Genomic DNA, 16,195 nt, shown 5'->3' on the forward strand with positions numbered 1-16,195 from the left:
AAGCTATTTTGGAGGAAGTGGCAGATGTGTGGCAATTGGTAAAAACGTTAGAGCAAATTAGGGGCATATGGGTGCATGTCAGGAGGAGTTAAATGGGGGTACCAAGGTCGTTTTGGGGTAGTTTTTTTATTCTTGAAAAAAAAAAAAAAAAGATAAATGTGCAAACACTTAAAGCATACAAAATTGCCAATCGCTGTTTAAAATGATTGGATTAAGTTAATTAGGATATAAATGGAAAGTCCTGATCATAGGTGGTCACTGGACAATTAAATCCAGAAATTGCTTCACATTGTAAAATTCAGTAACCCAAAAGGAACAAATGTGATGTATGCAGAATCCCCGAATTCCAGTAGCTGGCCACTGGCCCCAACATAAAATCATACGGATGGATGGATGGATGGATGGATCTTGACAAATCCTCCAAACCAAGGGGATAAATTAAAATGTGCCACCGCGATGCCTAACTGTACGTATTATAGCTTGAGAGGGGGGAGGGTCAAAAATATAGATGCAGAGTGCGGTCATGGCCATTCTGGTGGTAAAGCCTGGAGAATTCGATTGCCCCCTTACGGCCCAAATTCTCTCCCCAAATTGGGGAGAGAATTTTGTAGGCTGTATCAGCCAACTTTAGCAATTGCGTTAAATGATCCGTATGGACCCAATAATGATCCAATAATGTTTGTTAATAGCCAAGGGTGCATTATATGCAGGCTAATCAGGTGAACGGTGCAAAAGACTCATAGGCACTCCACTCCAGAAATCTTTTATTAGTCATGAAGTAGCTTACATACAGCAATTCAAAGCAAACATAGTTTACCTTTAAGTAAGTACAGTAGTGTGTTCTTCACAATCCCTTGGATTTATTTTTGTGGAAATAGAGAGGTTAAAAAGAACTGTGCATTAGCATAATGCCAGTTTAATTAATCTAATTAGGAGCTGGTGTTTTGTGCAAACATTGGGAGAAGCTTTCGAAACACAAAATATCAAAGTGTTTTAATTGGGCTCGTCAGCATATGATGAACGCTGTCCGCTTCTCCCTCGGTCCCCGGGGGCACCTGTGAAAGGTGGGAGCAGGCTGCTTGCGGTAGTAGACACTACATATCGTGTTAATAATGACCCAATCCCCCTAATGAAAAGAAGAAATGTTGTTGTTATAGTAATTAAGCTTGCAAAGATTTTCGTAGAAGGGAAATTAGATTTATTTGCTCGACGTCCTCTTGCTGATGAAGCATCCGCTATTTGGGAGAGTCTCTAATTAACCCTAATTTAGATGATGCTCGCTTTTGAATAAGCAGTTCCCTGCGTCTGCTCGTTTGTAAATGGTACAGGAATGATATAATAATTAGCACGTTAAACTAGATTTTTTTTTCCCCTTCTTCTATGACCCAAAACTCCTAACTTTTGTGCTTAAGCATTTTACACAAAAGACAATTAAGACAAAGCACATTACAATAAAAGACACATTAAAAAGGCATTAGCCGTAATACTGAGAAGTGTGCAAAAAGCTGGCAACTACTAAGGGAAAAAAAGTCTTTGGTCAATTTTTGTTCTCTGGAAAGCAGTGGCCCTCAATGTTGATTAATTGCAACATTAAGCTGCATCAAACCATTAGTAGTCTACTTGAAAACGGGATGCTTAAAGAACTGGAAGCATTTGGATTAACTAAATCATATTGTGATGGTTATAGAGGAATTTATCCAATGAAGCAGCCTAGAAGATGGTCTTCTAAATGTGTTTTTTTCATTTGAATGTGCACCTAAAAATTTCTTGAAAGTGGACCAATCACCGTTTGGATTCATTAGTACATGGATTGAATTTCTAGCATAAAACGCAATTGGATCTCTTCACAATAACCTATATAAATCACAAAATATTTCTCTTCTAATTGTCATTTTGAAAATTGGTACCAGATCAAAATTACACACGCACTTCTGTATGAAAAAGCCCTGACCCATAAACGCCACACTATATTGTAAAGACACTAAAAGTTATATGGATTATCATATTCGTATAACTCCTATACCTTTAATTATAGGTTTTCTAAAATTAGGAAAAAAGTGGCAAGTTTGACGAAGCCTGTTTCTTTATAGAAGAGAAACTGAACGATCCTGTAAGAATGAGGTATGTTAAATATCTAGAAAGGGGGCTGGCATGGAAGATCACCGGACTATGGTGTGGCAGAGGTGTGGGTGTGTGGGTGTGTGTGTGTGTGTGTGTGTGTGTGTGTGTGTGTGTGTGTTTGTGTGTGTGTGTGTGTGTCTTTATGTAAAGCCTGGACTGTGGGCCTAAGCCTCTTTGTTCCAGTCTTCCCACCCAAACCCTCTCCCTCCCTTATAGTTTTCTTGGTTGGTGATTAAGCGTTGGCTGTTCTGTGGCAAAAAAGAGTGGCAGACCACCAATCTGGTCATTTATTTTGAGTACGCTCCCTTCATTGACTGGTAGTCAACTTTACCACCCCAAAAGGGGGTAGTGTCATCAACCAAACAAGTGAGTGGTCAAGTTAGAAGGTCAAGTGGATGCCCTTTGTGGTGATATAGTTGCATTGGCAAGTATTTGATCAGCCTACAAAAGCATGTTGTTGGATGTTATTGTGGATTGCAGATGGTGCAGATTCTGGCCTCCCTTCCTTTGCCAACGTACTTTCCCTTAAATATTTAAATAAATAAATAAATAAATAAATAAACAAACAAACAAACATTCTTGTAGTTTGTCCAGACAAATAGGGCATAATACAGAGTGGCTTTGTAGCAAAAAAAAAAAGTCTGTCCAATTACAATAAACTAGTAAAATAATAATAAAATAAAACATAAAAATAAAAAAAGACAAGGACAGAGAAGGACATCGTATGATGTGCAGCAGTATTAATTTATACATAATAAAAGACATCCTTCACATAACTCAGACAAGACGACAATGAACACTCACAGATAGTGAAAGAATCAATAACCTAGCACTGCATTGAAAATCATTAAAGCATATGAAAGCGCACGCTGTTGCCGGGGGCCAATGGAAAGTATTTATATTTGCTCAGTGCAGCCATTACTTTACTTTTTTGGAGACAGACAAGGGTCATTTGCTTGGCAGAGTTGAGTGATTTTATCTCAGCATGCCGAAGCCTTGCTATGTATATCCCCCTCTATCATTACAGGCAAACCAATTCAGACCACTGACCATAACCTCTCTTAACACCCTAATTGCTCCGTACATTAAAATACTCCCAAATCCACCTTATTAAGACAAACACCTAGAGCAGCCCTGTGTTAATCTGAAATTACAACACAGATCATGGTTCCCTACTGGCATAATGGCCTTACCCAGTCAGGAACGGGCACAATGAGAGCAGTTTCATAATGCATCCAATTAAATTAAGGCTTTAATTTCCTCAGAACCAATCACAATGGCACACCAAGTAACAATAGGACTGATAATTGGATGCGCAATAATTAGCACTTAAGATTCCTACAGTCATTTAAGTGAACAACTGGCTGCTCCGTATAATTTCAAGGGGCAGTCTTGGCACCATAATGGAAAAATAAAATGGACTATCTTATGTTGATTCCAGGCAAGGGTAAACAGTAGCACAAATGTAGGCGTTTCTTCATTGGAGTTGGGAAGTTTAGGGCCCATTTAGATATCGGTACTATCTGCGGTGCATTCACTGTCAGTAAACCAAATCCTAATTCTTATGGACAACTGCTGCCATCTATTCAAATCTGAATACATCTAAGGTGTATATGTCTTGGAGAGCGAGAGAGAGAGAGAGAGAGAGAGAGAGAGAGAGAATGTAGAGAGAGGTAGGAAGTAACAGCCAATCAGTTCCTAACTGCCATGGTACAGGCTGTAATTGAAAAATGTCAGGAGCCGATTCCTCTCTCAACTTTATCTCTCTCCATGGGCTAAATGTAATAGCCTTCGGGTTCCCGATGTGTGGGACTTTGTGCGAGTCTGCCCGTTTTCTTAAAGCAGCAATTTACAAGGCAAAACCAGGTTTGTTTTGCCTTGTAATTGAGTGCTGCTTTAGAAAACTAACGGGCAGACTCACACAAAGTCCCGCATCTCCGGGAACTCTGAGGCTATTACATTTAGCCCCATGGCTTAGTAAATAGACCCCTAGATAATGTGGAGTAGATAAGAAGAGTGAGAAATGACTTTTGTGTTGAGGGTACTTTTGGGCAGCAGTTTTCATGCACTGGACTTTTGCCTGCATTTAAATGCGAAAAAGCAGAAGCCAATTGCCATAAAAATCAACCATCTCTTTAACAGCTGAATTGTACATTTGAAGACCCTCAATGAACACCTCAGTGTAAATGCAACTTAAAAGGCATTCAGTCAATTTGTGGAGTCATTTTTAATGGTGACATCTTGCCATGGCTCTCCAGATTAAAGGACTGGCTCCTGGAATTTGCTTATCCCTATTGGAGGACCTTGCCATACCTAGGTTTCCGCACTTACAAAACCCGTCCACGTTTTAGATTTATCATTTGTTAGAAGGACTGCATTTTCACCCAACAATGTTCCTATTTACATTCTGAATTAAGCTAATAAACCATTGAAGTAATAAGGAGTTAAAGGATTCCTATTCCCAGGTTACCAATGTGCACAATGAATAAAAGACAGCTAGTTTCCTGTAGAGGGAGATTTGCTTAAATAAAAAAAAGGCACTTTATACTGCAGTGTGACAAGAACGCAGGAGATGAAAGCCATCTCTGGCTGGCACACACATCCCCTGCCCGCAAATACATCTGGCTGCTTTGGCTCAGCAGCGCCTGCTCGCAGTCTTCTCAATGTTGCCTTTGGCTCCCAGCAGTTTAGTTTCCACAGCGGCAGCCAGCTCCCCCCCCCCCCCTTCTCTGCACATTTCACGAGCACCTACTGGACACTACTGTTCCGTGGTGGGATTCAGCTTCTGCTCCTTTCTGTCTAGCTGGAGGTCTGTGACAGTCCATGATAAATGAACTTGGCAAGAGTAGGTCAGCACATTCATTTATACAAAGTATACGTGCACATGCAGTTTAATACTCAACACCTAAATGTAATTTCCAGCAGTTATTTTCTGTACGTTTGACCACCCAGTACTTTATAAGCCATGAAACCAGCAACATCTGTGCGTCTATACAGGTCGGCACTACCCGATTAGTGCACACAGTGGACAGAACACACATGCGTAACGGGATGTTGGTCCATCCATTGAGTACAGACAAATTGTTCCTGGCAGCCAACAACAGATCAACATTTTAAAACCTGCTCATGGTCTTGTGAATGCAGCACGATCCAATGTACAGTGGGCAGAACTATAACCAGCTTTAAGTATAAACCCCAAGGTGTGCGGTCTAGGCCAGGCACCAACAGACACATAAGTTGCATTTATCCCTCAGGGAAACGTATTCTAGTGGAACCCGGGGCAATTCTAGGACAAGGGACAACGGGTGTGGTATGGAAGGTAGATAGATAGTAACTAGGTCAACCACTATTGGTCGACAGGGATGCTAGGTCGACATGTCAAAAGTTCAACATGAGTTTATGGTTTTTTTGTGTCGTTTTCTTTGTAGAGTGACCGGGAACCCCAATTAGTGCACAGTGTCCGCTCGCCATGCTTCCGGCAAGGTACCTTGCTGTGCTTGGCACAGGTTACTATTCCCAATCGTAGTCCGCGTGGATCCTTAAGTTTGAAAAGGTTCAAAAAAAATAATAATAATAAATTGTGAAAAATTCAAGTCGACCTGTCGACCTAGAGACCGAATCCCAGGGACAACAGTGTCCCCTCACACCTAAAATCACCTCTGGATCATAGGGAGGGTCCATGTGTACAAAGAGCACTCACCAAAGCAATTAGTGAGCCCAATTTTGTTTTTTGCATTTAATGTACAAATTAAAGCCTCTCAGTGAGGCAATACTGTGATCTTAAAGCATCTGTAAGTAGGAGGCCAAAGGGTAGGACAATGAAGACAATCCAGGAATTACTACTGAATACGTGAAACATTTCAGAACACTTTGTAAACCGTGCAGACTTTACAATGGAGGTTTGAAGACTTCTTTCGCAAGACAGGAATAGAAATCAAATTTATTAATCGGAAAACTAATGACTTCATAAAGTAGCGCAGAGAGGTACATTTTTCATTTGAAGGCTATTACTACAAGTTACTCCTAAATTGAATAGGTTTTTCCTATATAAAAGAGTCTACCTACCGTATATCAATTTAGCATGCAAGCTACAATTGCCTCTTGGTAGCAGTAACCGCTTCATGTGTCACATGACCTCTTCCTCAATTGTTAGATAAATGCTTTGTTCTCCCTTCTGGTAGTCCTGAAACCCCATTCCCCAGTCACACACCCAGTATAAAAGAAATCAGCCCCAGCCTGATTAACTGGTCACTTTGGAACCTTTATTTTTGTGTCATGGAGTGAATGAAAAAGAAGAAGGCAGCACTGTAATAACTAGAGAAGTAGTAAAAGATGGGGGTCAACTGTCAGCAATGTTTCTCAAGTCCAGTTCTAAAAGCCCACCCACCAACAAGCCATGTTTTCCGGATCTCTTTAATTATGCACAGGTGAGTTAATATATGTTGCAGCGTTAGTCATTATCCTATCTGCGTCCACGGACCGAAAACCACAAAACATGACCTGCTGGAAACACTTGAGAGTTGAGGTAGAGAACTACTGACCTAAAGCAAATGTACAACTAAAATTTACAGAAGGTGTGAGCCGTGGCTTAAGCACTAATTTGCCAATTTCACCAGTATGATAACACATACCACTGACTATTTTTGAATAAACCATCAATGGGGCTGTTCAGTAGAAAACAATTAACCCCATAAACAAGAATTTAGATCTAGTGCGCAAAGAGAGAAATATGTTAAATGGCTTCAACGTTTGCCATCTGCACACTTTCCAGTCATTTTAAAATGACCAGATTGATGCATGCGGCCATCTTAAGTCACGGTTTACACGTTAATCAAATCTAGGCTTCAGGATTTTAGGCCCAGATTTATCAAGGCTTAGAGAGTGATACATTGCACAGTGATAAAGTACCAACCAATCAGCTCCTAACTGTCATGTTACAGGCTGTGTTTGAAATGTGTCAGTTGGCTGGTACTTTATCACCACGCAATTTACCACTTTCCATGGCTTGGTAAATCTGGGCCTTAGTCTGTTGCATTACATATGCAATAGAGGAGCAATTTGTGGCCATTCAGGCATGTATAGGAACAGCACCAAACTTATGCTGTGTGTGTTCACAGGCCAAGTGCTTTTAAAATGAAAAACATTAACCGATATAGAATGTTTAGGTGGTCAGGGATATTGGAGGCAACCAAAAAGTCTTGGAAGCAAACCTTCAGTTGGATAGTCCTGGACTAAAATCTTGGGAGGCCAACAGATTGGATTGGATTATTGGAAGCACTATAAAAATTATTTGCAATGGGACTAGGTTTTGGCTAAGCCTGGGGGCACACTTGGCCAATGGATCAGCTGCCGACCAATCTAACAAAAAACTTGTGCAAACGCACTTACCAACTGCCCGATAGGTCTACCCAGCACATATATTTAAATATTCCCGCCCACCGATATATTGTTTAGTCGTCAGATCACCCGTCCACACATGCAAGTGTACAGATATGCTGCATTATATACCGGCATTGCAGGGGTCGTTCACAGAATCTGACAGGTGCTGTAAGGACCTTGCATATAGTCATGTGACTGCTTGTTTACCTCACAATAATAGACCCCAAAACAAAATAAAAAGAAGTCAAGGCTCCTTTAGGTTTTGACAAACCCTTTTACTATTTCTCACAAGAAAAATAGGATTCATGTCGGCTCTCTACGTTCTCTTATCATTTTGAGGTGTACAAAAAAAAAAAACAGTATCCATTCTTTAAAGTGTAAAAATAAAACCTAAGATGGCTACTTATTACAATGCGCCAAGGTTCTCCATTTGCCGGGACACTGAGCAAACTCCAATTTTTCCAACACTTTGCAGGGAAATCTAATCGCTGTTTCATTATTGCCATTATCTAATTAAAAAGGTTTCCCAGGCATAATTAGTTTCAAGGCAGGTAAGCTCGTTTTCCGTGAGAGAATTATCTGCTTGTACGCACATTATTTCTGTCGACTGCCGGAAATAAGAATTTCTCAGATAAAATTTTATTCCCCTTAGGAGCTAAAGGGACACAGCGTGGAGGGGGGAAATGTCACATTTGACATCAGAATAAATGAGACCATAATGTACAGATAATAAGTGGTTTCTTTCTCTCTCTATAGGCAACATGATTATTAAGAGACAGTCAACTTTTACTACACCACACATAGCACTAAACCTAGTCACAGGGCTTGTTGTGTGGGGATTGATCTATTTCTGGTACAGTGGACCAAATGGTTGTAGACAGAAGGCTTCCCTGGACGAGTTATGCAGGATGTACACATTGGGCCTGAATCAGATATGGTTGGAATTGCTATCACTGAACTTCCTTGGAAGCAGCAGTGATAGCACTGTATGGTAATGCAGTAGGAGGCATCAATTACAAGCAGATGCCTCCTGCTGCAGTAGTGAACCTACCTGTGTCGCATCGGATCGGTCACTCACCATCGGGCGGCCTGCGGCACACATGGGGTTGTGCAAGCCGCCCGCCGCAGAGGCCAGGAAATGTCCATCCAATGACGGAGATACCTGGCCTCTTCCCTCCCCCTAAACGGCAGCGACACCCGTCCATTTGGAGAAACTAAGCCATCTCCGCACCCTGCCCGTCTTCACCATCTCAAAAAACAGAAATTGAAAAAACATAATTAAATTTTTTATTTTTTTTAAAGGGGGCGGGGAAGGTTTACAGCAATTGTGCTCTAGCATCCAGCCTCTGAGCATTAAAGCCTTGGCGGGACCCACGCAGGCAGGCGCAGATCATTGGACCACTGACCCGCCAAATCCCATATAGTGGTTCCTTCATGAACATCACACAGGACTTGAACATAGATTTAGGATTCATTGATCCCTATGCTATACAGGGGTTTCGATATTTGAGGACCATTTTGCCCTTGTGTCACCCTTAACTTTACATGTTTAGTTACGTTCTATATTTTGATTTGTTTATTTTTTTTGTAAATGGGACATTTTTCAAGTCATTCTCCCGCTAAGAATATAAAACTTTAATTGCATAGGGACAGGAAAGAATACAGAACCCATACAGCTACATAAAGATATATGCATGGGTTTATGCACGTAGGATGGTTCCTCTGCTATATATAGGCACACATCTGAGAGATTACATTTACTTATAGTGAGTTTTACAGAATTCCAGTTCCTTGCTACATAAGGGGAACTTCTCATCTCAGTGGTGTGAAATGGGGGTCACGCAAGAGAGAGCAAGCGCACAGTTTACATGCTCAGTTAGCTCCTGCACAAGGGACTGTATCAGACAGGCACCGAGGAGCAGATATTTATATGGCCAAAAAGAACACAAAATAAAAAAAATGCATGACAAGTAACAGTACCTAACTGTTTGAAAAACACTACAGTAAATATAAAAACCACCAATTGAGCTTGTGATTTCTTCCCCCGATACATTGCTAAAATGTGGGACATTTATGCAAACTGTAAAACTGTTCTACAGGTAACTGAAGAAAGGAAGGCGTCGTCCAGAGCAACTAGTCAGATACTGTATTCTAGGAAAATATACCAAAATTTACAAATGTGTTATTAATGAGGAAACCATTTTTACGCTTTTGCAGAATCACACCTATTCCTGAAGCTATACACGCGGTATCCGGTCAATTTACCTACAATCAAAATCCTGCCAGTCAAAATGCCGACAACCATTGACTGACGGTCAAAATACCGACAAGGTCAAAATACCGACAAGGTCAAAATACCAACATTTAAATTGTCCACGGGTCAAAAAGTCAACTTGAGTTTTTCATGATTTTTTTCATTAAAAACGACTTGTTCATACTTTACCATCCCAGCGGACCTGGAAGGGGAATAAAATAGTGTGCCCAATGCATTTCGAGCGCATCGAGCCACGCGAGGGGACGTGGTACACTTATACGGTGTCCATGTCGACCTATACAGACATACACACAGAAAAAACAATGAAAAATGTGTCGACTTTTTGACCTGTCGACATTTTAAAATGTCTGTATTTTGTCCTTGTCAGTATTTTAAATGTCTGCATTTTGATCTAGTCGGGATTTTGACCGTCTGCCAATTGTTGTCGTTATTTTGATTGTAGGTATTTCATACTAAACCCATACACACAGCAGATCTCGCTCATATTTCCTGGGATCATTTAAGGTACAATGTAGGGGGATACAAATATAAACCAACAAAGGGCCACAACGGTGCTATCTGAAAGATCCTGAGGAAGATGTGGGTTTTGCCACATTGAAACACCTTGAGCTAATAGTGGACACTCCAGAAGATATCCGTTTATATCCGAACGAGCAGTGAATATCTGGATGACTTTTCAAAGCCTCTCCTACTGTCAACCTGCCTAATATTGCAATGAGACTTGCTATCAGAGATCGTATGAACTTGACACTGCATTAATTGGTTAATATTCATCCATTTGCTGGACATATTACCAGAGTTGCTTGCACTCATACCACCATTTATTGGCGCCCAGTGGCTGCGTTTCCTATAGAAGGAGAACGTGTGTCGTCCCCCCCCCCCCCCATCTAATAACAAATTGGTGCCACTCAATACACAATTCCCAACTAATTAGACCGGTCTATGGGAACGTTGCCTATAGTATGTTTTTACTGGTTGCTTTGGCATATTTTAAAGGCATTATAGAAAATAATATTTGTGTCATTTAGCACGTGTTTTAAACAATGAGTTTAAAGTTTCTTTATTCACCAAGCCACATTGTGTATATTCCAATTTTTAAACTACACACCCACTGGGGTGGTTTTTACACTTAGCGCAGTTCTCCTTCCTTTTTTACAAAGTAGGGGGGTGTAGTAATTATCCTACTTATCAAGCTCTGAAAACTGCCCGACTGTGGGAACAGACGGCAACACTTCATCCTATGGGTAGAAGGTCTAGCAAAGAGGACCCTTTTGGATCCATGCACTTCCTCCACCCCTCACAGTGCACATGCATGGCCTAGTATGCATTATACTAGACAAGGTAGATCTCTGTCTACACTGCGGGTTTTCACAACCATTGTCCCAGCTGTGGACCCTTAATAAATTCAGATGTTGATGTTACTTTACAAAATACAATATGGATTATTAATTACCAAAAACATCTCTCAATTATTGATAAATAGGCCCCTAAATGTTTGATTGTTACAACATACCCATACGGCAAAACTAGCACTGTAAACCTGTGACTAGTGGATTTCTCCTCCTGAGGTGACAGCAGAATTCCAGTTCCTTTGCAGTGTTAGTTGGAAATTGTAGTAAATTGCACCTCCCAACTTAAGTGCTAGATGCAATGCGGACAATTGAATAGCTATGGGCACTCATCCCAAAAGCTAAACAAACTCGTGTCAATTGCATTGCCCCCTATATACTGTACTTACTTTATATATGTGTTTAAAGGGTTATGGTTCAACAGATCTACTGTAAGAAGGCCTAAAACCAATAGGTCAACAGCATATGGTCGACAGGGAAAAGGTCAACATGGACAAAAGATCGACATGGCCATTAGATTGACATGGCCATTAGATTGACATATGAAAGATAGACACAGGAAAATGTCAATACGTGAAAAGGTTGATGTGGAAAATGGTCAACACATGAAAAGGTCGACAACTTTTTTGCCACATTTTTGTATCTTTTTTGCCACGTGGATTATAAAGTATTAATAAATTGGAGGAAAATAAAAAAAAGTTAAAAAACCCCAACAACTCACGTTGATCATGTGTGTAGACCATTGGCATATCGACCATTTGAACCTGCCGACCATAAGCACCTTTCATAAGTCGACCTAATGACCATTTCGACCTTTTGACCACGTCGACCTATTGACTGTCTAACTAGACATTGTAGATCTATAGACTGCAAACAGTTCAGAGTCTTCACTGCCTATAGTATATGAGGCTTGGTCAACCTATGGCTCTCCAGCTGTTGTGAAACTACACAGTTTAGAATTCCCCAGTAGCAAAACTGTGATAGGACATGCTGGGACTTGTAGTTTGACAACAGCTGGAGAGCCACAGGTTTGGCAAGGCCTGGCCTATATCATCATTTGACAAGCCTCGTCTATTCCTGCCCAGAATAACGTACTCTTCCCATCTTCTACTGGACTGCATAGCAACAGAACAGTCACACCACTTTACATCCTGTGTAGGGCTCTGGTGAAATATACACTGCAAACAAAGATGGCAAAATCCATGTAAATAATAATGATTTCAGCAGGATCTACATGGGCTTCAGTTAATTTCTGTTTAATGGACTTCTCTAAATCAGGTAGTGGAAAAAAAAAATCGAAAATAAAGTTCACATGTGGCAGATTAATCAGATCCGAAACGTTAGATGTCAAACTGGTATATAATTTAGGCGGTTAACTTTTTACCAATGCAAAGCAGTCACAGATGAAGCCTTCTGCTACATTCTGCTGGCACAGTAATTATTGGATATATAAATGTGACTGTTGTTCTGTTACACAGAAACAATTTACCCACTAGTATACCCTACAGTACAACCGCAGCACTGAAACTAAAATACTACTTTACGCGGCATATTGCCAGAGAGGGACCTTATAAAAGTTTATCCAAGTGACAATTTTGTTGGGCAGTTTGATTAAGGCAAAACGGATTCACCCTGTGCAACTTCTGCAGACCACAATAGTCACCTAACAAAATTATTATTTATAAGTGTATCGAAGAATGGCTTTATTGTATGGGTAGTCTTGTGACAGCAAATCAACACTGATTATACATAAAAAAAAAATATATATTATATTATATATATATATATACACATACATACACACATGTAGCCTGACGAGAAATAAATCTCAAAACATTGAACCAATTTACCTGCTCCATTAATCATTGAGTGCCGCCTTCTACATTGTGTGTATATATATATATATATATATATATATATATATATACATACATACATACATACATACATACATACACACTTTTTTTTTTTTTTTTTATATAATTACTCTTGGTGGCGAATGGAAAAAAAAATGCTGGTGGACACCACTGCTGGTGCGTACACACTGGCCGATATATTGGCCGGTCTACTGAATGCCCGATATATCGCAGGTCCGTCGGCCAGTGTGTACGAGTGATATGTCTGAACAACGTCGTTCACAGACATATATTGTCAGCCCTGCAGCACAGCCGGCAGCCAATATATCTGACGCCGTATGCTGCAGCCGCCGATGGTGATTGACAGCACAACTGGACGGGCGCATGTAAAACGCCCGCACAGTTCTTGACTTCAGTTCCAACAGATCGGGCAGTGTGTATGTACAACACACTGCCTGGTTCATCCATAGATATAGCATTTGGGTTACCCATGTCTTCATGCCACTATGACCAACCACCAACTGCCATACTGGACACAGATTTGATATTCGGACCGTACATGTCTAGCCAGTTTATGCCTAAAAGGCCAATAGAACAGCATGCTCCCTGCTCTATAACAAATGGAAAAAAAAATCCAACATCTAAAATGTTGCCACAATACAGAAGCTTTTACATTGCTTTGTAAGTGGATTAAAGAGGTTTTCTGATAGAGAATCACCTTATAATCTTTGTAAATGGATCCTTTACCAATGGACATTTTAGTCAAATATGAAAACCTGATAAAAGTCCACTTTAGGGTGGGTACACCCAAGAGCGATATCGGCACAACAAATTGTGCATAACGCCTAGTATGTATGCACTATTGTGCACTCCCGCGGGATGTCTGCAACATCTTCCAGTCGGCCAACCAGAAGATATCACGTGACCCATTGCATATTAATGAAGGATGAACAGTGATCTTCCTGGTGTATAAGGGCAATCACGCGTGATCCGGGCCAAAGGGACTTCGGCCCAATTGCCCATCGTTCTGGTGTGTACCCACACTTACCCAATAAACTCCATTCAGGGAATGTCCATGGGTTGAGATGCAGTCACAGGTCGGCACTGCCACAGACACGTTTCTCCAAGGAGACATTTAACATTCACTATACATGGGTTCACTGAGTTAAGGGGAAAGTTGTTTATTGGGAAGATTACATAAACATGGAATTCCCCTTTAAATTGACAATCCTACATCTGTATGCCTGAGAGATGCATTGTCCAACAGTAATTGGATAGCAATGGAAATTAATCTGCTACATTTTCTCATTACAATTTGGAACTCTGCATGCATCAACGAGAGAGTAATGATGGCAGATCCTACTCCGTAATAAAAACTGATACAGGGGGTAATTCAGACATGATCGCTGCTGTGCGTTTTCGCACAGCGGGCGATCAGTCACAAACTGCGCATGCCAATGCACCGCAGTGCACAGGCGCGTCGCACAGGTACAAAGCAGATCGCCGCTCAGCGATGGGTTTGTGCAACGGATCCGTTTGCACGGGCGATCACAAGGAGATTGACAGGAAGAAGGCGTTTGTGGGTGTCAACTGAGTTTTCAGGGAGTGTCTGGAAAAACGCAGACGTGTCCATGCGTTAGCAGGGAGGGTTCCTGACATCAATTCCGGTCCTGGACAGGCTGATGTGATCGCAGCGGCTGATTAAGTCCTGGACTGCGCAGAGACTGCACAAGATTTGTTTGTACAGCTCTGCTATACATGTGTTCGCACACTTGCACAGTTAAAACACCCCCCCCCCCCCACCCCTGTAGGGGGCAACTATCTGATCGCAGCAGTGCAAAAATCGCTTGCTAGCGATCAGGTGTGAATTAGGCCCACAGTCCCAACTTTCAAGGGCTGGGCTGCACAAGTAGTTTGAACCAATGATCTTATGCAAAAGACCATAGATCCAAAACAAGAAATCATCATACTATATGGGTGGTACCTGATTGGTTCAGTGACGAATCCCAGCTCAAGCTGAAGTCATCAGAATCTTCCACTGTAAAACAAAAATGGAAACATAATGAAGCAAAACGCATTAAAAGCACACACTTAGCAGGGTCGCAAGAGGTTACCAAAAATACAGAACAGTAATACAAAAGTCAGGTGTTCACAATAAGCACTATAATCTATAATTATTCATTTCCACCTTACATCTCGAGACAGCTTTTTTCTTTTTATCTATAGACAGAGTGTAGACTACGGATGTTTATTTTCATTTTTCATAAAGTAAAAAACTTTTAGGAGACAGGCACCCAGAGGCGTTCAGGGGCTTGGAATAGATGCCCACGGAGACCGTTAGACCATTGTGGGAGACCAAATTAAAATAAACAGTTCTACCTGTAAAATGAGACATGCCACTGATTCAGAATGATGCCCGACAGACCCTTATGCACAAAATCTCAGCTTTAAAGAGTTCCATTCAAAAGCCGTAACACCTTAGACCTTACTATAGATGGTTACCCTTCACGAGCAGGGCCCTCCTCCCTCGTGCTTTTCCATCTCGGACTTCACCTATCTTCTTTTCAATATTCCCTTTGACGGCACAAAATACCCCAGTTTTCTGCCGCCCTGATATTTATTTCAGTATCGTCTGCTGATGCAGACAGGTTTATATACCCTGTACTTGTCCTATATTGTCTTGAATCGTAAGTCACTGTTTTCTTGTTTTGCTTATTTGTTTATGTACTGTAACTGGGCACTGCGGAACCCATATGGAGTCATATAAATAAAGGATAATAATAATAATAATAATAATAATATTATATAATGCATGTTAAGATTTCAGACATGGAATTGTCTATCAGGGACAATGGACCATTATTATAAAGCGAACAAGGTATGATTTATTTATCTACCTATCAGTTAGATGACTTTGACGCAGTTTCTTCAGAGTCTAGATATCCTTTATTATATTAAAAAAAAAAAATAACTAGAATTTGATTAGTTGCTACGGCCAACACCTCTACTTGTCATCTTTAGGTTTGATAAAGCTCCAACTTAAAACACATTACCATGTAAGCGAGCATAACTTGTAATCTGTTGGTTGCAACAGGGCCCTTATTACTAAATCAGACCTAGGATTCCAGCAGCCAATCATTAGGAAATTTATTCCCCCCGGTAAGAATGGGAAATCACTAATGAAGCCATACCATAACTGCAGTACAGAAAACACA

The 16,195-nt window shown here is 40.8% G+C and overlaps 1 protein-coding gene across 1 annotated transcript in view; it reads right to left on the reverse strand.

The window, feature by feature from the left end:
• Positions 1-16,195, reverse strand: part of ZNF423 (zinc finger protein 423) — a 416,823-nt gene that overhangs the window by 336,946 nt on the left and 63,682 nt on the right. Inside the window, exon 2 of the mRNA XM_063945343.1 lies at positions 14,965-15,018. Within this exon, the coding sequence (XP_063801413.1) occupies positions 14,965-15,018 (54 nt within the window). The remainder of the gene's footprint in view (positions 1-14,964; positions 15,019-16,195) is intronic.

Source organism: Pseudophryne corroboree, chromosome 11 (genome assembly GCF_028390025.1).
Source record: "Pseudophryne corroboree isolate aPseCor3 chromosome 11, aPseCor3.hap2, whole genome shotgun sequence".
NCBI lineage: Eukaryota > Metazoa > Chordata > Amphibia > Anura > Myobatrachidae > Pseudophryne > Pseudophryne corroboree.